General features: G+C 32.1%; 2 protein-coding genes, 1 long non-coding RNA gene and 1 pseudogene across 3 annotated transcripts; all 4 read right to left on the bottom strand.

The window, feature by feature from the left end:
- Positions 1–6,115: 6,115 nt before the first annotated feature.
- LOC141670767 (uncharacterized) lies at positions 6,116–8,547 on the bottom strand. Its single transcript, XM_074476758.1, has 5 exons — positions 8,216–8,547; positions 7,919–8,076; positions 7,746–7,849; positions 6,577–6,648; positions 6,116–6,462 (listed from the first exon to the last, which is right to left on the bottom strand). The coding sequence occupies exons 2-5, from the start codon at positions 7,959–7,961 to the stop codon at positions 6,187–6,189; spliced, it is 495 nt and encodes a 164-aa protein (XP_074332859.1). The 5' UTR covers positions 7,962–8,076; positions 8,216–8,547; the 3' UTR covers positions 6,116–6,186.
- Positions 8,548–9,138: 591 nt separating this feature from the next.
- On the bottom strand, positions 9,139–9,755 carry LOC141671166 (uncharacterized). Its single transcript, XR_012554986.1, has 3 exons — positions 9,586–9,755; positions 9,423–9,505; positions 9,139–9,314 (listed from the first exon to the last, which is right to left on the bottom strand). It is a non-coding gene; the product is annotated as an uncharacterized LOC141671166 (long non-coding RNA).
- A 1,605-nt stretch (positions 9,756–11,360) lies between these two features.
- Positions 11,361–19,757, bottom strand: LOC141674373 (pyruvate decarboxylase 2-like; annotated as a pseudogene).
- A 2,766-nt stretch (positions 19,758–22,523) lies between these two features.
- LOC141674374 (putative mitochondrial protein AtMg00820) lies at positions 22,524–23,219 on the bottom strand. Its single transcript, XM_074481085.1, has 2 exons — positions 22,863–23,219; positions 22,524–22,550 (listed from the first exon to the last, which is right to left on the bottom strand). The coding sequence occupies exons 1-2, from the start codon at positions 23,217–23,219 to the stop codon at positions 22,524–22,526; spliced, it is 384 nt and encodes a 127-aa protein (XP_074337186.1).
- Between the last annotated feature and the right edge of the window lie 280 nt (positions 23,220–23,499).

Below are 23,499 nucleotides of genomic sequence, written 5' to 3' on the forward strand. Positions count from 1 at the left end.
TTTTCCGTTAATACCGAGATTAAGAAATTTATTCAGTACACCGCACATTGCAAAAGAAATGACTTGGCATGATACTGGGCGACAAAAGGATGGTAAAATGAGGCATCCAGCTAACTCAAAAACATGGAAGGATGTCGACAAAAACTGGCCCAAATTTGCTTCAGAGACCAGGAACCTTCAATTACCTTTATCTGCTGATGGTTTCAATCCCTTTCATGGAAACCGTACTGATCACTCAAGTTGGCTTGTTTTGCTATCAATTTAAAATATTCCTCCCTGGCTTTGTATGAAGAGAAGATATATTATGCTCTATTTATTGATATCAGGACCGAGGCAGGAAATGATATCGACGTGTACCTTCAACCACTTATAGAAGATTTATAGGAGTTGTGGCGAGGGAAACAAGTGTACGACGCATATAAGGAAGAATCTTTCATACTTAGGGGCATTTTATTATGGACAATAAGTGATTATCCATCCTTAGGGAACTTTTCGAGAAACGCCATTAAAGGTTAAATTTCTTGTACTGTATGCATTGATCAAACAAAAGCTACCAGGCTAGTTAATTACCGCAAGAAGGTGATAATGAGGCATCAGAGGTGGTTGCCCCATCATCATCCGCATAGAAAGCAAAAATCAGCTTTTGATAACATGATAAAGAAGGAGGGTGCTCCTATTCTCTTAACTGGAGAACAAGTTTTTCAAAGAGTACAACATCTGAGGGGTCATGTCTTTGGTAAGACACAATGCCCACTTCGATGGAAGAAAGGTGAACCTCGACCCATATGGAAGAAGGTTTCTTTATTCTTCCAACTGGAGTATTGGAAGTTTTTTCCAGTCAGGTATGTCCTCGATATGATGCACATCAAGAAAAATAAATGTGAAGCTTTGCTTGGAACTTTTCTAAATATTCCGGGAAAGACAAAAGATCGGGAGTCTGTCCGTCTTGACATGGCTGAAATGGAAATAAGAACAGAGTTGAGGCCAAAAAATCCCGGAAAGAAAGAGAAGGTGCCATTGGCGTCATGGAACTTATTACATTCTGAAAAAAAATTGTTTGCTTATCCTTTCATAAAATGAAGTTACCCGATGGATTTTGTTCAAATATCAAGAATCTGGTAAATATGGAAAATCTGCGACTTGGTGGAATGAAATCGCATGATTGTCATACAATATTGCATCATTTGCTTCCAATTTCAATTCGATAAGTATTGCAAAAAGAAGTCAGGTGCACAATTATTAAGTTTTGTCTCTTCTTCAAGGCAATTTGCAGTAAAATCATTGATATAGATAAACTAGAAAAAATCCAATCTCAGTTGGTGGAAACATTATGCCAGCTTGAAAAACACTTCCCTCCCTCGTTCTTTGATGTGATGATCCATCTCTCAATTCATCTTGTGAGAGAAGTTAAACTTTGCGGGCCAATATTCCTACGTTGGATGTATCCTTTCGAAAGATACATGATTGCGGTTAAGGGATATGTACGGAATCCAGCTCATCCTCAAGGATGTATTGCCGAGGCATATGTTGTCGAAGAGGCCGTCGAGTGTTTGGAAAATTTTGAAGAAGCTACCATACGATTGACGCGAAATCCTAGGCAAGAGCAGAATGCTGGCAGGCCCTTATCTGGTGCCACTATGATAAAGCCAATCAATCACGACTTGCACCTAGCATATTTGTGTTTTTTGCAAAATAGTAATGACATAAGGCCATATTTTGATTAAGCAGTTATTGAAATATGTGTGTGTGTTATTTCCTTATTTTGTGCATTTTGATTAATATATAAAATTCGTGGATTTTACTCGCAGGGAGCATATGGCATCTTTGATGACGAGATTCAAACACCATGAAAATGACGAAGTCTGGCTAAAAAAATAAGCAAAATGATACATTCCCCACATGGTTCAGGAAAAAGGTATGATTTTTATTTGGTTTTAACATTATATATAGGCCTAATTAATATGCTCACAATAATTAGTCATACTCAAAGATGTTAATTTAATAAATCTAGAACTTCACACTATTAGTTTCTACATATTTCAAATTCAGTAATTATAATTTTCCTCAGATGCATATTACATTTTTGATACATTAAAAAGAGAATGATAATCACACAAGAGAAGAATGCAGTAAAATACCTCTCTCAACTTCTATTTTCTAGTTTTACCCTAATAAAAGACTTGTTATTTTACATGTTTTCTCTGTACTTTCATTTCTGTTTCCTCTGTGTTATTTTTACATTTTTCAAATTTTCCTTTATACCACTAAATAATAGTATTGCCACTAAAATGCTCTGCTTGTGCAACTAAAAGTTCCGACAGAAAATAAGGGGAAATATAAAAACCAATAGATCTATAATCAAAAAATAAATAAAAAGATGCCTCAGTGCTTTTATATTTTTATAGTAGCATGAAGAAAATGTAGTTTGTTTAAAAAAGGTGAAAATAGGAATATCTATGTCTATCATGATAATTAAATATTAAATACTATAAATATAAAAATAATTCAATATATCTTTTCTCACTAAAACGTAATGAACCTCTCTTTTATTATTTCACTTATAAAATTGTATAATAATTTAATTTTCCTGCTCTGGCTAAAATTAATAAATTTGTATACATTAATAGCTTGGTTTTCACAATATATGTGCAAGGCCTGGTCACCCACACTATTGTGGAAATTAATAACCTTTTAAGTTAAATTTATACTTTATCAAAAGAATTTATATAATTACATTTTGAAACACCATATAAAATTGAAACCATAATATTTCACTCCCTAGTAATATGAAATAATTAGTTTTAAACAAATTTTTTTTGGACACAATGAATGAGAATTGTTAGATGAACACAATACTATAACTGATGAGATAAGGTGGATGGCAGAAGGCCCGAACAAGATTGTGCCTACATTTACGGGATATAAAATCAACGGTGATACTTATAGCACGAAGGAGCGTGATGATAAATGGCAAGTTCAATGCAGTGGTGTTTGTGTGGTTGCAGATACAATGCTTGTGCATGGTAAGGATAAGAATATTGAACATACTTCGCACACCTAGTACAGAGTTATAACAAGTATCTAGGAGTTAGACTAGAACAACTTTCGGTATTTCGTTGTAATTGGGTAGATATGAACAAAGGGGTTAAGGTAGATAACTTGGGATTTACACTCGTTAATTTAAATTAATTAGGCTTTATAAATGATCCTTTTGTGCTAGGTAAACATGTTAAGCAAGTATGTTACATTGAGGATCCTCTTGAAAAAAATTGGTCTGTTATGTTGGAATTACCGAAAAAGAACTTCTATGACCAATATGATGACGAAATTGATGGATCGGTAGAAATAGAACTTGAGAATGAGTTACATGTGCCAACTTTCCCGAATGATGATGAACATGACGACGAAAAAGCTATTTATAAGAGGGATGAAGAAGAATGGATCCAACTTTCATGATGGTAATAAATTACATTTGTTTTAAATTTGTAGAAGAGTACACATGTTTGCCTTTTATTATTATTTATTCACAATAATTTCTTCGTAATTTCTTAAATGATTCTATTTGTTGAATATTTTTCAGTTAATATGTGTCATTTAAGATTACTGTTTTAATATGCATAAATTTATGAGTTTTATAAATTTTAATATATCTTAATTGTTTGGACTCTTCCTTGTATTTGGTTTCAAGTAATTATACTACGTATACATTAATAGTGTCATGAACAGTGTTCCTTTAATATTTGTTAATGTTTAAATTTTTATTTTTATTTCAGTCAATGATCCAATTTTTGAGCCTCATTTGAAACTACTTAAGGGCAAGAAAATTTAAGCCATTTAATGATGATGGAACCTGCAGGGTTTACTGATGATGTTGATCAAGTTGAGATGATGTTGATCAAGCCGAGGTAGAAGAAATTTTAACAGTTTGGCCAATTTGGGTGGACACCATTGTTTGATCGCTTTCTTGTTTTCCTAGTTGGTGCCTTGTATTATACTGTAATACGCTTCTCTGCCAACATAATTTTATGTTTTGTGTAGGCATTAGGATTAGTTTGTTTATTTCTGGATTCATGAATTAACTTGTAAATTTGTGTAAGTATTTAGTTTGTTTGATGAATGCAATATGTCCATTATTTACTCTCTTCAAATAAATGCAACAACATTTTGCAGTTGTTGTATAATTTAAAGAGAGTAAAACTGGTCATGTATGCTCTTATCGCCAAACATAAAATTTAAATGTTGTAACCATGATGAATATAAGGTAATTGTGATTTTGGTGGATTGTAAACTCACTACTAGAAAAACGTCAATAGACATCAGCTAAAAACCGATGTCTATCATTAAAAAAATCCGATGTCTTCGTGGGTGATGTTAAAGACCCCCATTTAACATCGGTTTTAAACTAATGTGAAAGGGGACATATAACATCGATTTTTAATATGAAACCGATAAGTATATCCTGATGTTAAATTTATAATGCACATCTATCATTTATATATTACTATAATATGATATTTTAATCAATTTAAACATATGCTCGATAAACAATATTTTTGCCTCTAACCAATATAATTTAGTTAAAACTGATGTTACTAATATTGTTGACATTGGTTTTTATAATAAAATGATGTTACTAATAATTTTAACATCAGTTTTATTAAACAACTGATTTTTATAGTAGATGAAACTGATGTGTATCAATATAATTAACATCACTATTTTGTATACAAATGTTGTCTAATGTACTCTTTATCATCGGTTTTTTAATCTAAAGCCTTTGTCTATTATGGTATTTAACAACAGTTTTTCTATATGAACTGATGTATATATACTAATAAAACTGATGTTATTATGTTATTTAACATCATTTTTCAATGAAATAAACATTGTACATTTTAAAAATATAGATGTCAAAAAAATTGTCAAAAGAAGAAACTATTAAAATCAAACTCCAATTATCATTATCAAATCAAGCCGATCAAATCCTATAACGTGGAAAAACTAAAAACTTATAATTCTCGTACCTATGCATATAATACCATTCATACATCTATGTAATAAATGAAAACTTATTACACACATATCATTTGCCAACTAAATTAGTCAAAGGAAATGCTGGCCTCAAGCTGTACAGACCGTTGAACTGCAAAAGCCAAGCCTTCGGCTGGTCTATACTTGGTCTATAAGGGACTGGACCACCAAATTTTGTGTATAAGCCAAGTCTTCGGATCGGAAAAGGAACAATACTGGACATGTGATCACTGTTCTGCAAAAAAATCCAAACCAACAGATATCAAGAGGTGACTCAAACTTTGAAACATTCTTTTGATTTTTCATAATTATTGTTGTTCTTGGCTTTAAGTGTGTAAGTTTCTGGTAATTCTTAAAGAAGTATCACAATCAATCCCCATTCGTATGAAATTAATCATAAGTAAGATATAAGTTTATACTTTCGAGCAGATCATGTGATGGCCACAGGGTTTCCATTTACCCAAAATGGATCTAAGTTGTCCCTAAATTTGTTTTAAAGAATCATCATCAGGGTAACTTATATTACCAAAAACATAGATTTATGCTCAATTATACATGATTCTTCAGAAAGTATGATAACAAGTAACACATAGTCATGTACCTTAAAGATCCTTCAAAAAGAAATGGAGGTTGTGGAACAAGAGTGAAATAGGAATGAAGGTCTCTTAACGAAATATTAGAAATATTTACTCCATCGACCAAAATATGACCTCCGTAGAATTGATTAAGGCGAAATAACACATTTAAAATGCTTGACTTTCCAACACCTATTCTGCCAACAATTCCATTCTGATCAATAACAAACAAATGAGATGTTATCTTTGAGAGAACTGATAATAGGAAGCCCAAAGAAGGATTAGGTTAATTGTGTGTTTAGGAATTCATGGTAAAGAGTATTTTTACTGGGAACAGAGACAAGAAAAGAAGAATAATATAGATACATTCATGAACAAAGACAAGAAAAGAAGAATAATATAGATTTTGTTTACAACTTGCTATCCAGACACTATGAAGTATGAAACTTGCTCAACCTACAACATATATTTTGATTCTGATGTAGTTTAGAAATTGAGAATTTGGGGATTATAAACATTATCAAAGTTTTGTGTTTATCAGTGTTATGTAGTAGAGAGCTGCAAAAGATTTTGTTGCACACTACCAAACTGGCATAAATAATTTATGTGTGTGTGCAACAGAGAAGAAGGTCAAAACATGACTAGAAGTAACTTGAGAATTAGGCTCTTTAGATCCTCCACTCATGGAGGTTAAATGGGAAGTAATGCTTCTCTGAAGTTCATCTGGAGAAGGTCCCATGCCAGCAAGACCGACTTGAATTAGTCCAGTTTGTGCCAGATGCATTGGAGAATAAGGCATAGACATTGTAGGATGAAATCCAAGTGTAGAAGAAGGACCAGCTCGTGATTGAAGGATCTGCGTCAAATTGCACATATTTTAAGAATAAGGTGTAGTTGACATAAATTAATGCATCAATCATCACCCAAATGACTTAGGGTGTGTCACGTGTGCTAGTGTTGTTGCTCTTACATCTTTTGCTAGAAGCCCTTCAATGTTAAAATCCAGCCGAGGATTAATTGTTGCAAGCTTCATGGAGAGAAACTGATGCAAATCAAGAACATAAAAAAGCATATATTAGTTTCTATTTTTTTAATCAAAGATTACCTGATGTAAAACAATAACCCGCACTATAACATATACGATTATTAGTGTAGATGCATGCAAACTTTTACTACACCATAGATGGCCTATAGCAACAGCAAGAAAATGTTACAACAGGTCCAAAAAAATGTTACCACAGCAAAAAAAAGCCCTAAGGTAACATAAAAATTAAGTTGCTTTTTTTCGAGTTACCTTTGACACCCAAGATAACATTCCTTTTACCATGCTGCAACCTTGAATTTTGTGTTACAATAGGTTTCAAAGTTAACATTAATGTATGTCTATAGTATCACACTATACATGTTACCTTTGCACCTAAAATTTGCAAAAAAAAATGGGCCCCACTTGTAAGGCCACTGTGGGTCCCACATGTGGGTCACCAAATCATTATAACAATTTTTTCCTTACTGTAACAGCTTTTCAATGATTTGTATTATATTATACTAATATGTTTGTAATATTGAAGTACCTAATCTAACATATTTCTAAAAAAAAATTGACATGATTTGTTTGTAAATTGAACATGCCATAAACCTCTTTTTCATACAAGTCAACAAAATAAACAATTCAAATCACCAAACTTCAAATCGGTACAAACCCCCGCCAGATACTATTTCAGTTTTCACACAATCACCATCAACTCCATAAAATCCAAAAAACAGGTACATAGTCTAGAATCTAGGACGATATCAACTAAAATTTGACGATCAATTTAATAATAATTTAGCAAGGCACGAGCTATTCTGATCTGTTCTTGCTCATCATTATTTTCTGATTTAGAGGATAAAGTAGCATCCTGTTTACCCACTACACGAAACAAATCAGTGAATATAAATCCTAAGTAAAAGAGTGCACTGGAATCAATTAAAAACTAGATATATGAGACTGAAAGAAAAATCCAGGATACAACTGAAGCAATCAACTGCCATTTGCACAATAAACACGTGGTACTGACAAACCAAAAATTTAAAATAATATGCATATTCGGAATTATGTAGAAAGTGAGTGACATGTATCAATGTTTGCATGATCATAACCTGAACCTTTGACACTTGACCACCAAACAAATTATCTTCAAGTGAAAGTGTAAGGTTACGAGTTTCCTTGTACGAATCAGTGGGCATCTTGATGTAAAATAGACCTACAATAAATGTTATGAGATGATTACAAGTCTTAAAGGGGTGAAGAAACAGAGAAAACAATTTGCTACCATCAAAGCATTGCATAATTTGTATCCTTAGAGTTACTAGCATCAGGACAAAGTTGTGGATCCAATAACTTGTTCATTCGCAGTGTACAGGGGATGTGCCAAGTTGGAAGGCTTCAAAGTGAAGGCAAAAATTAATACTGACCAAAACAATGGAAGACCTAGCACAAAACAAATTAAAGTCTGATTTAATAGCTTTCAGCACCCAGCCTACACTGACTAGTCCATATTCAAGTCATCTGTAAAATAGGTATTAGAAAATTAAGGCAAGAAGGGTAAAAATAGAGTAAGCCGGATTACTGTTAGCATCCAAGTGGAGTTTTTAACTTCGCGAGAATTGGATTGCACGTATCGATGGTTCAATGTACATCCTGAGTGCATGTCCACTTTGTGGTCATCTCATAGATGTGAAACAGGAAAGGGAATAGTGCCAATTACAACGCACTCTGATCCAGCATATGGGCAACTGTATGGTTTGAAACTGCATCCTTTTTCGTGTTTAAGTGGTAGAAGAAATTAGAGCAACTTGCCTCTTCCATGCATATGGATCTTAATCATACATGCACTCGTATACTCACTGAGCAGTCCAATTCTCAGTCCACAACATAGGCTTGTTGGGACCAATACACAAAGGCAGCATTCCGCAAAGCCCAGCTTTAGAAATCCAATAAACAGGTAATAGATAAAACAAAATGCACAACACCGCAATTAAAGAAAAAGAAACTTTTCACGTTAAAAAATAAACATGAAATCCCCATTGCAATTAAATAAAGATTAGTCTAAATAACCAGTTAGCATTATCCACTTATATATCAATACAAAACAATCCAAATTCAACAAAAACAATCTTTCGATATAAAAATCAAAACTTTAGAAGTTAAAATACTGATAAAATTACTGAATAACTTGACAATCGTATAAACACTCAGACACTTTAGGCTAAAAAGATATAAAAAATATAAAATATTGCCCCGAGTCTGATACTTCTTACACATGCCCGTGTTTAAACACTACTCTAACAAAGAACATTTCATATTTTGCTACTTCACATCACTGTACTTAAAGCTTTCTTCAGAACTTAAGATAATAGCAAGCATCACAAAGTCATATGTAAGTAATTATAGATTAGCTTTGTGAAAGTAATTTAAAGCACATTGTTAATTTGCAACACAAGACAATCAGAAAGTACATTAGCTCTGTAGAAAAACACCATTTGCCACATTATTACTGCAGCAGAAATGCATAATCTAGAAATCTGTAACAGACACATGTTTACCAGACAATATTTCCTGCTGCATCTCCTTTAGTAAAGAAATTTCTCTAATAACAGTGCTTGGCACTCCTTGATCTTCCTGCTCTAGTCGAATCTTCTTTCACCAATCTTCTCAACTTTTTCATACTGCAATGTTTAAAAATTCTGGTAAATATAGGAAGAAAATATTAACAAGTAGAATAAGATGGATTCTATTTAAACTTTGCAAATGATAGACTGACAAGTTCTGAGTACCTTCACTTGGCTAGCCGATTATGCTTCCTCGGCCTCTAAGAAAGTTCTTAAAATCACAAGATCTGCAAAGGCTTTTCCCAGGTCTGCAGCAATCTGATAGGTCTAAAGAAGAGAGGAAAAGAGCAATACAGATCTATTGAGAGTAAAATAAATGCATTCTTACCAAATTGAATGCTTGTTTTGTGCTCACTCCCTATACTTGGTACTGAGAAACTTCTGCAGAAAAGCGATTCAATAGATCCCTCTCTCTCAGGCATAGAATATCCACCTGGGAATGATCAATTGTGAGCAACAAATGTTACTTAAAATTCAAAACTTCAATTTGAAACTTAAAATTCTAAAAAAGAACTAATATATCAATATGCATAAAAACAGTGTAGCATACACACAAAATCAGAGAGAGGAGGAGAGGTAGTATATACATATACACACAAAATGAGAGAGACAGAGAGAGAGAAGAACCGCAAAAGGATATGACCCAAAATTTTAGTAAATAAAAAATCCCCAATTCCAATTTAAAACTTTAATTTTGTTTGAAATTCGAATATGTGAGATTTTATCGATATAAACCCCTAGCTCGAATAATCAATCTGTGAGGTAATCAATCTGTGAGGATGATTATATTCGATTCAATTGAAAGCTTATTGAGGGAGAGACCGTGTGAGAGGAGAGAGTGACCCAGAGAGAGGGAGATTCTGGAAGCCGAGAGAGGGAAATTTTGACTTTGTCTGCGAAATTGCCGCTTCTCCAAATATTTAAACCAAGCCCAACATTTCTAATTTCACTTTATTTTTATTTCTTTTATAAATTTTTAAATTTAAATATTGTTCAAATTTTTTGTTAATAAAAAATGTGAGTTATTATATAGTACAGTTTATAAAATTAAACAAAATAATATAATTTATTAACCTTAGCTAATATTAATATTATTAATTAATTATATTACCAAAATAAATTAATTTTGAAGTCATATAATTATATAAAATTTATTGTTTGTAAAATATTATTTTTTTATCCATTAACACCCTATTGTAACATGTTATAAAGGCGATGTCTATTCTACTTTTTCTACTAGTGACTTGTCAATTTGTGATGGTATTTGGTTGTATTATCCGATTTAATTTTGCTTGTCCATTTGAGGAAGTATTTTTTGATTGCTAGTCTATTGGTCGGATGATTTATGATTTGTAAATTTCATGGTTGGATGGTTTTGGATTGGTTTTATGGGGCATTGATATGTAAAGGTAATTTTTTTTATTGCCATTACTCAACAGACAACGGTTACTCTCACAATCTGTAAAACAGTCTTTGAAATAAGGTGTTCAGACAACGGTTCCATAGACTCATTGTTTGAACCACATTTACCAAACAGTACTAATAACCATTGTCTATATGAGCTTTCCATTTAATACCATTTAACAATGGTATGCAAAAATCATTGTTTGATGACTAACCAGACAACTATTATAATAAACACTTGTTTGAATTACACAACATAAAGGCCAAAACTGTTGTCTCAGACTACAAAAACATAGTTTATTAACAACGGTTTTAAAGTGTTGTGGTTAAAGACATTTTACAATAGTGCATTTTAAAACGGTTGTCTGACTTGGTAATTAAACATCAAAAAGACAACACTTTCAAAAAACAACTATAACTGTTGTTATAGAACCCATCAGACAATAGTTTTTCATGTCAAAGAAATCCACCATTGTCTGTCAATTTCGGACAACGGTTTTTTTTTCACCGTTGTTTAAGAGGTGTTGTCTGATAGCAAAATCCTTGTAGTGTCATTAACCTTATCTTGATACCTAAAAGTCATCTATCCCTTAAAAGTCATTCATGATTGCTTGATAACCCTATTTTTACTCCTAAAACATGATACCCTGTTATACTTTGAACTTATGCTCACCTTCTTTATATTTCAATACCTATGTCTTATCTGTCTATCCTACCAGAATTTCCCATCTTATGAAGTAATAGCTCCTATGAGAATGGATTCGAGAGCTACAACATATGGTGAGTACACGAGATATTAAAAAGGGTGATAAGAAACCTAAAGAGAAGATTCATATATTCCGGAGAATAACTGCTACCAGGTTATATGGAGCTACTAGTAAGTATTCCACCTATGGTTATCTTGTGGAGTGGGATAGATGGATTTCAAAGTAGTTTGAGAAGATTGGAAATCAAAAGTTTTCTTGGAAATAGATGATGATGTTATGACCAAGCATGATACTTATAGAAGTAATGTGATGTGATATTAGTCGACCTTGTTTTATAAAATAGATTTGATGATTACTAGATAGACTTGTTATACTCAGTAATCGTAAGAGATAATGATAAGAGTGTTACTAGTATCGAACACTGGAAGTGAAGTTATGAATAAGATAATATGCAACGGTAACTGGAATTTTTGTCGACCAATAAAGACAAAATGAACCCAATAAAGGGTAGAAGGTATATGGAAATGAATGAGCTCTTATCTAAATGTTTCCCTAATTTGATACTTGGTAGTGGATGAGAAGGACAACAACCACCTCATATAGTAATGACGACCAGGCGTGTGATTTCCAAAATTTTAAATAGTTTTCAAAAGAGATTTTCTTAACAAAAATTTTCTAAAAGTCCTTTAAATAAAACAAGTTTTGAAAACTTGATTGTCAAACTACTAATTGAGTTTCTTGTTTGCTATAAGATTCAGATTATCAAGAAGAATACTTGTTCTATAAGTTATTATACTTCATTTAGCAATCCAAGCGGACCCGCTATTATCGAGAATATATAATTGTTCCTAACAGGAGTACAAATATTTCTTGATAAGTTTAATGACAGAACCAATATACGAAGAAACTATTCATCCAATTTTTGAGACTATTAAAGTTCAAAGAATACGTCGATTTACAAAAACCCGAGTAGGAGCAAGGAAGATTGAGAGAATCTCCAGACTTTTTAAAAGGAAGAATGTTATTAGCAAAGGAGTCGATATGTTGAATGATCGGTAGCGCAGGAAAAATTTGAAGTTATGATTGTAAATCTCGTAATAGTGTAAATAGGGTCGAATTATAAAAATATTGAGCATGGAAGCGTGATGCTAAAGATACAAGACCTAATGAATGGGAATTTATTCTAATGATCAATTAAAGAAAGTATTTCCGTGAAGTTTCTAAAGTTAATATATGACTCGGACTGGGATCTATTGATCGGACAAGCGTTGAAGCTGTAAATAGATGAAATGTGGATGGTGACCAATGATATCATTCTTTTCTATACTAATATATATTCTTATGAATATTGAATAAAGTATGAACTTCTTTCATGATCAGCTCTATGAGGTGATAAGAAAATTGTTGTATTTCTTTCAATATCATTTTTGCCTCAAATTTTATTTTCTGAATGAGACAAGCAGTTTTATGATGTGACACTTTGTTGAAATAATGAGGAGTTTGGTGGGACGCCACCTAATCATGTGTTGTATGTCATATATTATGAAAGACTGGCCATCTTGAGTACAAATATGGTTCTCTAACTCATATCCAAATCATCATTTATTCCTTCTAACTGTTTTCTTGTACTCTTATTCCTTACAAAAAGGGTTTCCAGTCAGAATCATATACACAAATTCCTTCTTGTGTAAGGTCTATTCTTTGAATATTTTAAAAGGAAGTTAAATGAACCCGTATAGCAGATGGAGTTATGTGGATAATTGCTAGCCAATAAAGGGTGGACATTTACGTGCAAAGAAGAACATTATGCCGATAATGTGTTTGTTATGTGGACATCAAATCAGAAGCGGAAATCTTTATACATGATACGTTATAAGTATGAGATTTTAGCATGAATTGGAGTAATTAACGAACCGTATAAGGTAAATTAACTAGAAGAATAAGAAAGTGAAGCTGCGTATATCAGATAAGGCAAAGAATTGATTGGATAACGGAAGCGAATGAAGAAATTCTTAATAATAACCAGATAATCGATTAATACATTATGAAGATGAAACATACCTCAATCATGTAAGAGATATTTTTCATGAAGATTCAAGATCGAAGAAGTTCTAGTTACGAATAAAGTTCAAGGGTATTCTTCAAGGAATGGTTGGATTTTCCCACTAAAGTAAATGAGTTATGGAAAATTTGATACTCATAACCGAACCGGTGAAAGAAGTTCAGTATAAAAAGGAATAAGTGAAGATGAAGGTATGGTGGTTTAATTGTAATATTTTTAAGAAATGATGTTTTAAAACCAAATAAATTCTTTTATAACATCATGATAGTTGAGACCATGTGTTGGTTATCAGAAGTTGAACAAGTTAACAAATAAGAATAAGTGTATATTTTCAAGGATGTATAAATTGTTAATTAGAAAGCTTGAATCGAAATATGAACTAGAAGGATTCTAGAATAATTTATAATTATACTCGGTAGTGATATTTTGTTATAATCAGAAGATATGAGAAAAGGTATGGTATAATAAGAATTGTTCACTATAATCTTAAGTTGAATTTAAGATATGAGTTATACGGGTTAGTATTATGTATGGTGCTGAAATGGTGAGTTTAGAAGGCGGAAGTTGATTGGTCTACTTCTGGGTTGATTGTTGGTTGTGTAATTGATTGTTGGTGTCGGCTTGAGTCCGACTTATAGTCAATAATATAAAGGAGATGCTGCCCAAATTTTCATAAAATACCCTACTCTTAAAAATAGAAAATATACTTCCATGTGTTATTGATATTCATGTTGATACTCCAAACAATTGTGATCTCGGCTCTTAAAAAAGGGTAGTTACAGGAAATTCGACTATATATAATTGGTCTTTGATTTCATTTAGCTAGTCATCACTTGGTGTAATTGATCAATTAAATGAGATAATTGGCTGATTTTACCAATTAATGGTAAGTTAGATGGAAATCGATTCCAATTAGATTAAGTCAAATTTTGATATGACTTTCAAATTCGAAATCAAAGCAATGAGAAATTTCGAGAAAGTAAGGAACAAGTAGAATTCAGAAATTACTGCAAGTGTGTGAAGCTTTACTTGAATGAATATTCCCTTTTTAATGGATAGGAGAAATGAAAATTTATTTGAATGGACAAGAATGGACAAGTGAGAGAAATGTTCTCAAGAACTAAAAGTTTAAGATAGAGCAAAGAGAAGGAAGGAAGGAATGAAAGGAAGAAGGGAGGTGGAATAAACAAGAGATTAATAACTACACCAACACGGATTTTATTAGACAATCAAAGAGATTTTATCATCTGTAATAAAGTTTATTAAAGGACGTCGTGTTTCTAAATTGTTTTGATAATCATACAATAAATGATTTACCAAGTATTTATGTTTTGGATAAAATGTGAGATACAGTTTTTATTTAGTTTTAGTTTTTATTCAGTTTTTTATTGATGTTGATACTTAGGTTGTTGTTAAATATCGAAAGTGGTATTAATATCGGTGATTGATGTTTACATCAAAATTGGATATTGTGAGCATCAAAGTTTGTATTGATATATAATTTAATATGACAAAATTTCACTAAGAGCGTACTGTGAAATTTAGAATTAAGTTTACTTACACTTTATTTATTAAAGTAATCAATTTCAAATGATTGAAAATTATTGGAATTTTGGGTTTAACATTTTTTTCTAACCATTTTAACATATGTACAGTTGGATCATTCTCTAACTATTCCGAATATGTGGACCTTTCACTACACCATAGAATGAATTAAGTAACCCCATAATTGTGTTGCTATATATAGGACCAAAAAAATGTTGCTAAAGACCCAAAAAGGGCTAAGGAAACAACAGAGCTATGATGACTAGTAGCTAATTAATATAGATATCTATAGCAACATAGAAACTACTCTATTGAAACATACTAATCTCTATTACAATAGATCTCAATAGAAACATATTTTGGACTCTATAGTAACATACTTAATGTGTTGTAAAAGATCTTAGAATTTCTTTCAAAATTGTGGGGCTCATAGGGGGCCTACCTGCGGGGCCTATCTGTGGGGCCCATATGTGGGACCTATATGTGCGGCCCACATATGTACCTAGTTATTTACCTATGGCAACACACCTGAAAAATAATTGAAATACACCTCCTGAATATTGCATTTCCCAAAATAAATATCAAGCAATTTCAAGGAATATTCATTCATACAACCAGTTATAGACATCAAATTCACTAGTAGAAAATCAAACTTTTAAGTCTCCTAATTTATGTTGCACATAGAAGAATCCGAAGTATATAAGACTTCATAGATCAGGTTTTTTAAAAAGGCGACATATATTAACCTTCTGAAAGAACCATTTATATTAATTCAGTAAACAACCAATATATAAGGGTGACATATACGTAGTCTCTAATTTGGTCTACGTATAAAAACTCATTTACGTCAGGTTCGGTTCACCATCGTATAAGATCATTACAAATACTTAGCATATACGTCGGTTTTTCAGCACTCGATATATATGTTATTGAATATACATTTGCCGTCTCTAATCCGACATAAAATAAATATTTTAATTATTAAAATTTTTTTTTAACTAAAACTTAATAGTGGTCGGGCCTATTTTAGTCTATTATTCCCAAAATCAAAGTCCATCCATTATAACATCGCTCGACGGAAACATTGGTCTTGGAAACCATCACACTTAATCCATCTATCAGAGCAATTTCCTAATTTACATTTTTGGTATGAAGTATGACAATACTTACGATTGAATATGTATACATAAATAGCCATGTAACAAATTTTTTCTTGTTAATTTTCCCATCAGTTCTACCTAGACCTGGCAATTCGGAAATCCGATTCGGTTTCGGATCAGATCAATTTTGGATCAGATCTATTTTTTGATTATGATATATTTGAAGAACATTTGGATCGGATCGGATATGATTCGGTTCGGGTCTAATTCGGATTAAAATCAGATAAAATTTGGATTAAAATTGGACAAAATTATGTTCGGATTAAATTCGGTTCAGATATTTTCGGATCATAACTAATTTATTTTTTTAATTTTTGAGATTTAAAAAATATAGTTTTATTTAATTTTGTATTTTTAATATAATATAATGTACTTTTACAAAAGAATATGATTAAATAAGTATGTTATCATAAACATAAAATAGTTTAAAGTATAAATTTTGCTTATTTCGGGTCATATTCGGTTCGGGTAATATAATATTCGGTTTTAATCGGTTCCAAGTTATAATCAGATCTTGTATTTCAGATCATTTTCAGTTAAATTTTCAATTCGATTATTTTTCAGATCGGTTAAATCAGTTTTCGGATAATTATCGAAATGTATAATTCGGATCTCGGATCGGATCTCGGTTTCATGAATTTCGGTTCGGTTCTTCGGATCCAGACCCATTTTTCCAAGTCTACCTAATTGGGTTTATTAACTTCTTTATCCTAGACCGTTGCACTCTTGTTGGTAATCTCCCTTCCCCCTCTCCCACTCCCTCTCTCCCTTCTTTCTCTTCTCTACTCTTTCTTTACCTTCCCATTCTTGTCCCTTTGTTTTCCCGAATCTAATTATGTTACAAACAAATATATTTGGGTTTTGATTAAAATTTGATATGTAATCTTTATTAATTTGACACAACATGGAGTTGTAATATGGAGTTGTAGGAGTAAATAATAAATTTATTATTTAGTTGGATCGTTCATTATCTTTTCTGGATGTAGTTTCTCGGGATATCAACTCCTAAATTCAATTTTGTATAAATAAATCATATTTGTATACTTAAATTAGTTGATTTTTTCCGGTAAACTCTTTACTTTTGAGAATAATCACATCTTTAAGGTTGGATTATTTTTTTAAAAAATTTAAAAATTCTAAATTCTAACTCTAATCCATACCGTAAATCCTAAATCCATAACTAGTAAATTATATATCTAAGAATACTAACTATAGCTAAATAATTATATTTAGCTAAATAATTCTTTTGAGAATACTAACTGTACCGATTTAAGAACAACTTTATTCTTAGCTAAATAATTCTTTTCTAAAAAAATTATAGTGCATGAAGCACATAGATTTGAAACTCTTGAAATTTTTCTTAATTTTTCAAATATATTAAATGAATATTTAAACTTTAAAATGTTATCAAAACAAAATGAAAATTCCCCTATAATACATGATATTGTTTAACTTTTTAAGTTTTTCTCTGTTTTTTGTTCACTAAATACAACTCCTTGCAATCACTTTTATTAATTCAACGGATTTAGGTTGAAATCATTTTTTACATTTGGCTGTTTCTTTTTTCCCATTTCAGCAAATTCAAACAAAATAGAAAATTGGACATCTTAGGTTTTGTAGGATCGATACAAGCAACCAAAAAAATAAAATACTGACATATTAGTCTTCTATCCAAAAAAATTGCTTTGCGCATAATTTCAGCACATAATCTAAGACACTCATGCCCCTCTTTCACAGTCATTATTGAGATTATCGATACTCTTTCCAGAGACATGAAATGGGCCTTTCTCTGGCTTTTGAATTCGGATCCTTCCTAAGTCATCCTTAACAGCCCAAAAGAGATTAGGAGATATATAAGAAAAACTGAAACATTTCATTAAATAAAGGATGAGATAAGACCACAAGAAACACAACAAACTATTATCATGTCACAGCTGGTTAGAAGCTATCAAAATTAACTCTCTTAAATATTCACATATCACTTTTTTACATGTTTTTATCATAGACAATAGAATAAATATATGCTTCAACTTTGGGATTCCATATTTTACTATTATAAAAGTTGACTTGAAATTTGGCTTTTAGTTCTAAAAACTAAAAAGTAAAGTTGAGAAGATTTTTGAAAAGAAGACGAACATAAGTAATTTTAAAGATTTCGAAGAGGAACAGAGGATAACAAAGAACTAGATAAAAGTGGTAAGAGTATTCAAAGAGAATATAGCAAGATACATATATTACATTTCCAACCAACTCTTAGCCAATATTTATATAAACCAACTTTGTGAATTATTTTTGAACATCCCTGTACAAGCTAGCTCTTTAGCACATTGCCACCATGATACACATTGCCAACTACTTTAATTAGAAATATCTCCTGAAAACTAAAACTCATCTCTACAATAGCCCCTGCTAAACTACTTCGGAAAAGAGCTTGAGAATGCTAACTTATAAAGCAGAAGTTTTTGGTATATAGAGTATAGACCATACACAAAGTGATGAAGCAGAAGATATTTGTGACAGTGTAGACTATGGAAAGAAGAGGAATCCAATGAAATAAAGTCTAATAGTTCCAATTTCTCAAAGAGGAACTCAAATTTAGTCATCAGGTCCCGGAGTTCGATATTAGATGAAGACGCATATGTATATGAATAAAAAGTAAGAAAAACATAATTGAATTGAACTTGAAAATATTACATTAAACAAAATGATTTATTCCGTAATTAAAGATTCATAATCCACTAAACAAAGTTCAGCATGTAATCTTACTCCAGCAGATTGCAGGAACATCAAAAGATCTACTGGCGGTTCGGTGGGCGGCTGTGGGCAGCAGAGACCCTAGATCCCCACTTCAATGAAGCACATACAATCTTTTTTTTCTCCCATTGCTATCTCTATTGCTTCAACAAGATCTTCCTCACAGCGGACCTGAACAATTCAAGAAATGCCAGTGTCAACAATACTTTTTTTAAAAAATAAGCTTCACTGCTCTAACTTGTAAGTAAATGATACATTATGTATTAGATTTTCTCGACTGAACTTAGTCGTCCAGCATTTGCCTTCACCATTGTGAATCCCATCAACCAGTGCAGTGTAGTTCCAGTTCCTGATCACATTGTATGGTTCATCATGGATCTCAACTTCAATGGTATAACCACCGTTATCAGAAAAATGATTTGAGTCTGACCACATCGCAACATTGTCGACACATCTTGAGCAGTAACCTGCAAGGGATATTGAATTTGTTAATGTGAAATAAAGAAGGAATGATTCTGGTAAAAATGGTGGGATTTCCAACAGTTAACACCATATATGGTCCATTATTGGAAAAACACAGATAACTTGTGATGAGTTACCTGAAAGCTTCCATCACCAATACATGCAATTATTCGCTTATCCTTAGCAGCCTGTGTATACCCTAGAGTTGCTCCAACTGACCACCCAATGGATCCATACTGCATTTGGAACTCATACCTGTATTATTGCACTTACATTAATACGTGAACACATTATATACCTTAGGAAATTATATTGAAAGGGATGCTCACCCGCATCCTTTTGGCAATTTCATCTTCTGGAAACTGAACAAAGAATCCCCTATCTCAGTAATTATATTGAAAGTCATGCGGAATTTGTTTAATTTGCTTATTGCAGACTATCTCCTTACCAGGAGCCCATTTTTCACAACAACCGTCATTAATGAGTCATTCATGCTTGTTTCATCATTTGCACATGATGTGTTTCCACCTGAGGTTGATACAACAGTGTCCCTAAGTTGAGAGGGATATAGATCTTCTTGGTATGAATTGCTCTTAACTACCGCATCTTCCAGCATCAGATGTTCACTAGAACTTTGGGTTGTAATTCCAGGACACCGAATTCTTCACAAAAATCACACCAAAAACACGAAATGCACTATCCAGAAACTCCATACACCCTCTACTATGTTGCAATAAACTGAAAATTTTGTAGATAATGCAACGTTTTTCGTGCAACGCAAGATAAACACCGTTGCATATGCGCACTTATGGCGTAGTGTCTACACCCACGAGACATCGGTTTTGAACAAAATAGACATTAGTGAACTGATGTCTATTGAACTTTTTCTAGTAGTGAATTTAACCGGTATTTAGTTCCATATTGATGTTATAATTTTTTTAAAAAAAATATTTATGAATGATTCAACCATAAAGATGTTACCATCTATAAATTTTAGTGATATGACAAAATTTCACCAAGAGCGTATGGTGAAATTTAGAATTAAGGTCAGTTAGACTTTATTTGTTAAAGTAATCAAGTTCGAATGATTAAAAATTCTTGAAATTTTGGGTTTAACATTTTTTTGTAACCATTTTAACATATGTACAGTTGGATCATTTTTATATATTTCGAATAAGTGGACCTTTCACTACACCATAGATTGCTTTAAGTAACCCCATAACTGTGTTGCTATATATAGGACCAAAAAAAGATTGCTAAAGACCCGAAAAGGGCTAGGGCAACAACAAAGCTATGTTGACTCGTAGCTAGTTAGTTATAGATATCTATAACAACATAAAAACTACTCTATTGCAACATACCAATCTCTTTTACAACAGATCTCAATAATAATATTTTTAGACTATATAGTAACAAACTTAGTGGGTTACAAAAGATCTTAGAATTTCTTTCAGAATTGTGGGGCTCATAGGGGGGCCACATGCGGGGCCTATTTGTGGGTCCCATACGTGGGACCTATATGTGGGGCCCACATATGGATCTAGTTATTTACCTATGGAAACACACCTGTAGCAACATATTTTATCTTACAAAAGGTTAATTATTTATAACAGATTTAGTACCTATTATAACATAGTTTCAGCCTAAAAAATAACTGAAATACACATCTTGAATATTGCATTTCCCAAAATAAATACCAAGCAATTCCAAGGAATATTCATTCATACAACCAGTCATAGACATCAAATTCACTAGTACAAAATCAAATTTTTATGTCGCCTAATTTACGATGCACATAGAAGAATCCAACGTATATAAGACTTCATACATCGGGTTTTTTAAAAAGGCGACATATACGTCTTCTCTAAATTGGTCGACGTATAAAAACTCATTTTACGTCAGGTCTGGTTCACCATCGTATAAGATCATTACAAATACTCAGCATATACATCAATTTTTTACCACTCGATATATATGTGATTGTATATAAGTTGGTTGTCTCTAATCCGACGTAAAATAAAATTTTTAATTATTAAAATAATAGTCTAATCAAAACTTAATAGTGGTCGGGCCAATTTTAGTCTATTCTTCCCAAAATCAAACTCTGTCCATTATAACATCGCTCGATGGAAACATTGGTCCTGGAAACCATCACACCTCATTCATCTATCCGAGCAATTTCCTAACTTAAATATCTGGTATGAAGTATGTCAATACTAACGATTCAATATGTATACATAAATAGCCATGTAACAGATTTTTTCTTGTTATTTCCCATCACTTCTACCTAATTGGATTTGTTAACTTCTTCGATCCTAGACCGTTACATTCGTTGTTGGTAATCTCCCTCCCCCCTCTCTCTCCCACTCCCTTTCTCCCTTCTTTCTCTTTCCTGCTCCATGTTCTCCTTTACCTTCCCATTCCCGTCCCTTATTTTCCCAAATCTAATTATGTTAAAAAAAAATATATTTGGGTGTTGATTAAAATTTGATATGTAATCTTTATTAATTTGACACACCATTTTTATATTTTATTATGAAACATAATCTGAGTAGAATTACTAATTATATGGTTTATTCTCTGGTCAATAGTGTGTCTACTGCTGCAAATTCGTTTGCAAAGAATGTCAATGGTGTAAATATAAGGTACACATTCGATTTATGGGATTCTTTCTTTCGAGCATCTTTAACCAGTATAATAAACCAGTGGATCGATTAATATACTTCTCTGCTCTTTTTTGCATCTAGATATTTAGTTAACAATTTTTTTGAATTTAGCCATCTTTTTTGAAAGCTTTAAATTACAAAAAAAAATATATGGGTTCCAATATATATTGCACATATATGGGTTCGACATGTTGGGGCTTTTAATTTATATGCTATAATTTGCTCATCTTTTGCATATACAATAACTTCAAATAAAAGTCCATTTTAAAACTAAAGTGAAAGTTCTCCTCAAACAACATGTGTGGTATTTATTGTCAATATATTTATAATAATTGAATGATATGAATCTAAGAAAACCAAAACACAGCTTGCCGGAAAAACACATTTTCTTATTTCTGCAAATTGAGGCAATATAAAAGAAATACAAGGAAACTAAGAAACTGAAAATGCTAAAAAACAGGACAAGATCACCTGCCTACAACCTACACTAACTCAACTGCCTTGACTCAATCAAAACTCCTAAAATAACGGACCTGAAAACAAACACTACACAAAATAATATATAACCATAGATTAAGATGTCCACTACTCATATGCTCCAGAACAATATCTCCTCTCTCAATACATTCCCTTATGAAGTGATACCTAATATGTATGTGTTTTCTCCTGCCATGAATACATAATTCTTTGCCAAATCTATAGATGATTTATTATCGATAAAAAATACAACTGGTCCAATGTAGTATGATGTTATCTGACTTAAAATATTAGGAATCCATATAGCCTGGCAAGCTGTTGTAGTTGCGACCATAAACTCCACCTCACAAGACGATAAATCAACAAACCTTTGTTTCTGGGACATCGAGATGGTGAACTTCCAATTGGTTCTTAGCAGCCAAAGCTAATAGAAAATGAACCATTTCAGGCCTTGTCACAGGAGCAAAGACTTCGTCAAAATCAACTACACGCTGTTGAACATAACCTTTGGGTACTAATCTCGCTTTATGCTTCACAATTTTTCCCTCAGCATCCTGTTTTAACTTGAATATCCATTTCAGGCCTATAACATTCTTCCCAGGTGGCAGTTCAGACAATTTCCAGTTCTGATTTTCTTCACTTGACTGCTTCTCTTTCTTCATGGCTAATTTCCAATTTATGTCCTTAGCTGCCTGTACAAAATTCATAGGTTCCTCGATTCCCATAAGGTATAACTCCTCGTCCAGTTGCTGCTCCTCAGTTTCATTATAAATTTCAATTAAATTTATGATTCTGTTTAGTTCTCAACTATCATCGTATTTTGTTTCATAAGGTATTTTGTTTTATTAAAATTGGTGTTGTTGACATAATTTATGTATACATATTGTATTTAGAGGGTATTCTAGAATATATTAAAATATGACATAAAAGTGTTGGTGGGTTAATTTGAGATTTGTTAGTGAGTAGTAAATAGTGGAAAATCATATTAGTTTTAGGATAAATTAA

Source organism: Apium graveolens, chromosome 7 (assembly GCF_009905375.1).
Source record: "Apium graveolens cultivar Ventura chromosome 7, ASM990537v1, whole genome shotgun sequence".
Lineage (NCBI taxonomy): Eukaryota > Viridiplantae > Streptophyta > Magnoliopsida > Apiales > Apiaceae > Apium > Apium graveolens.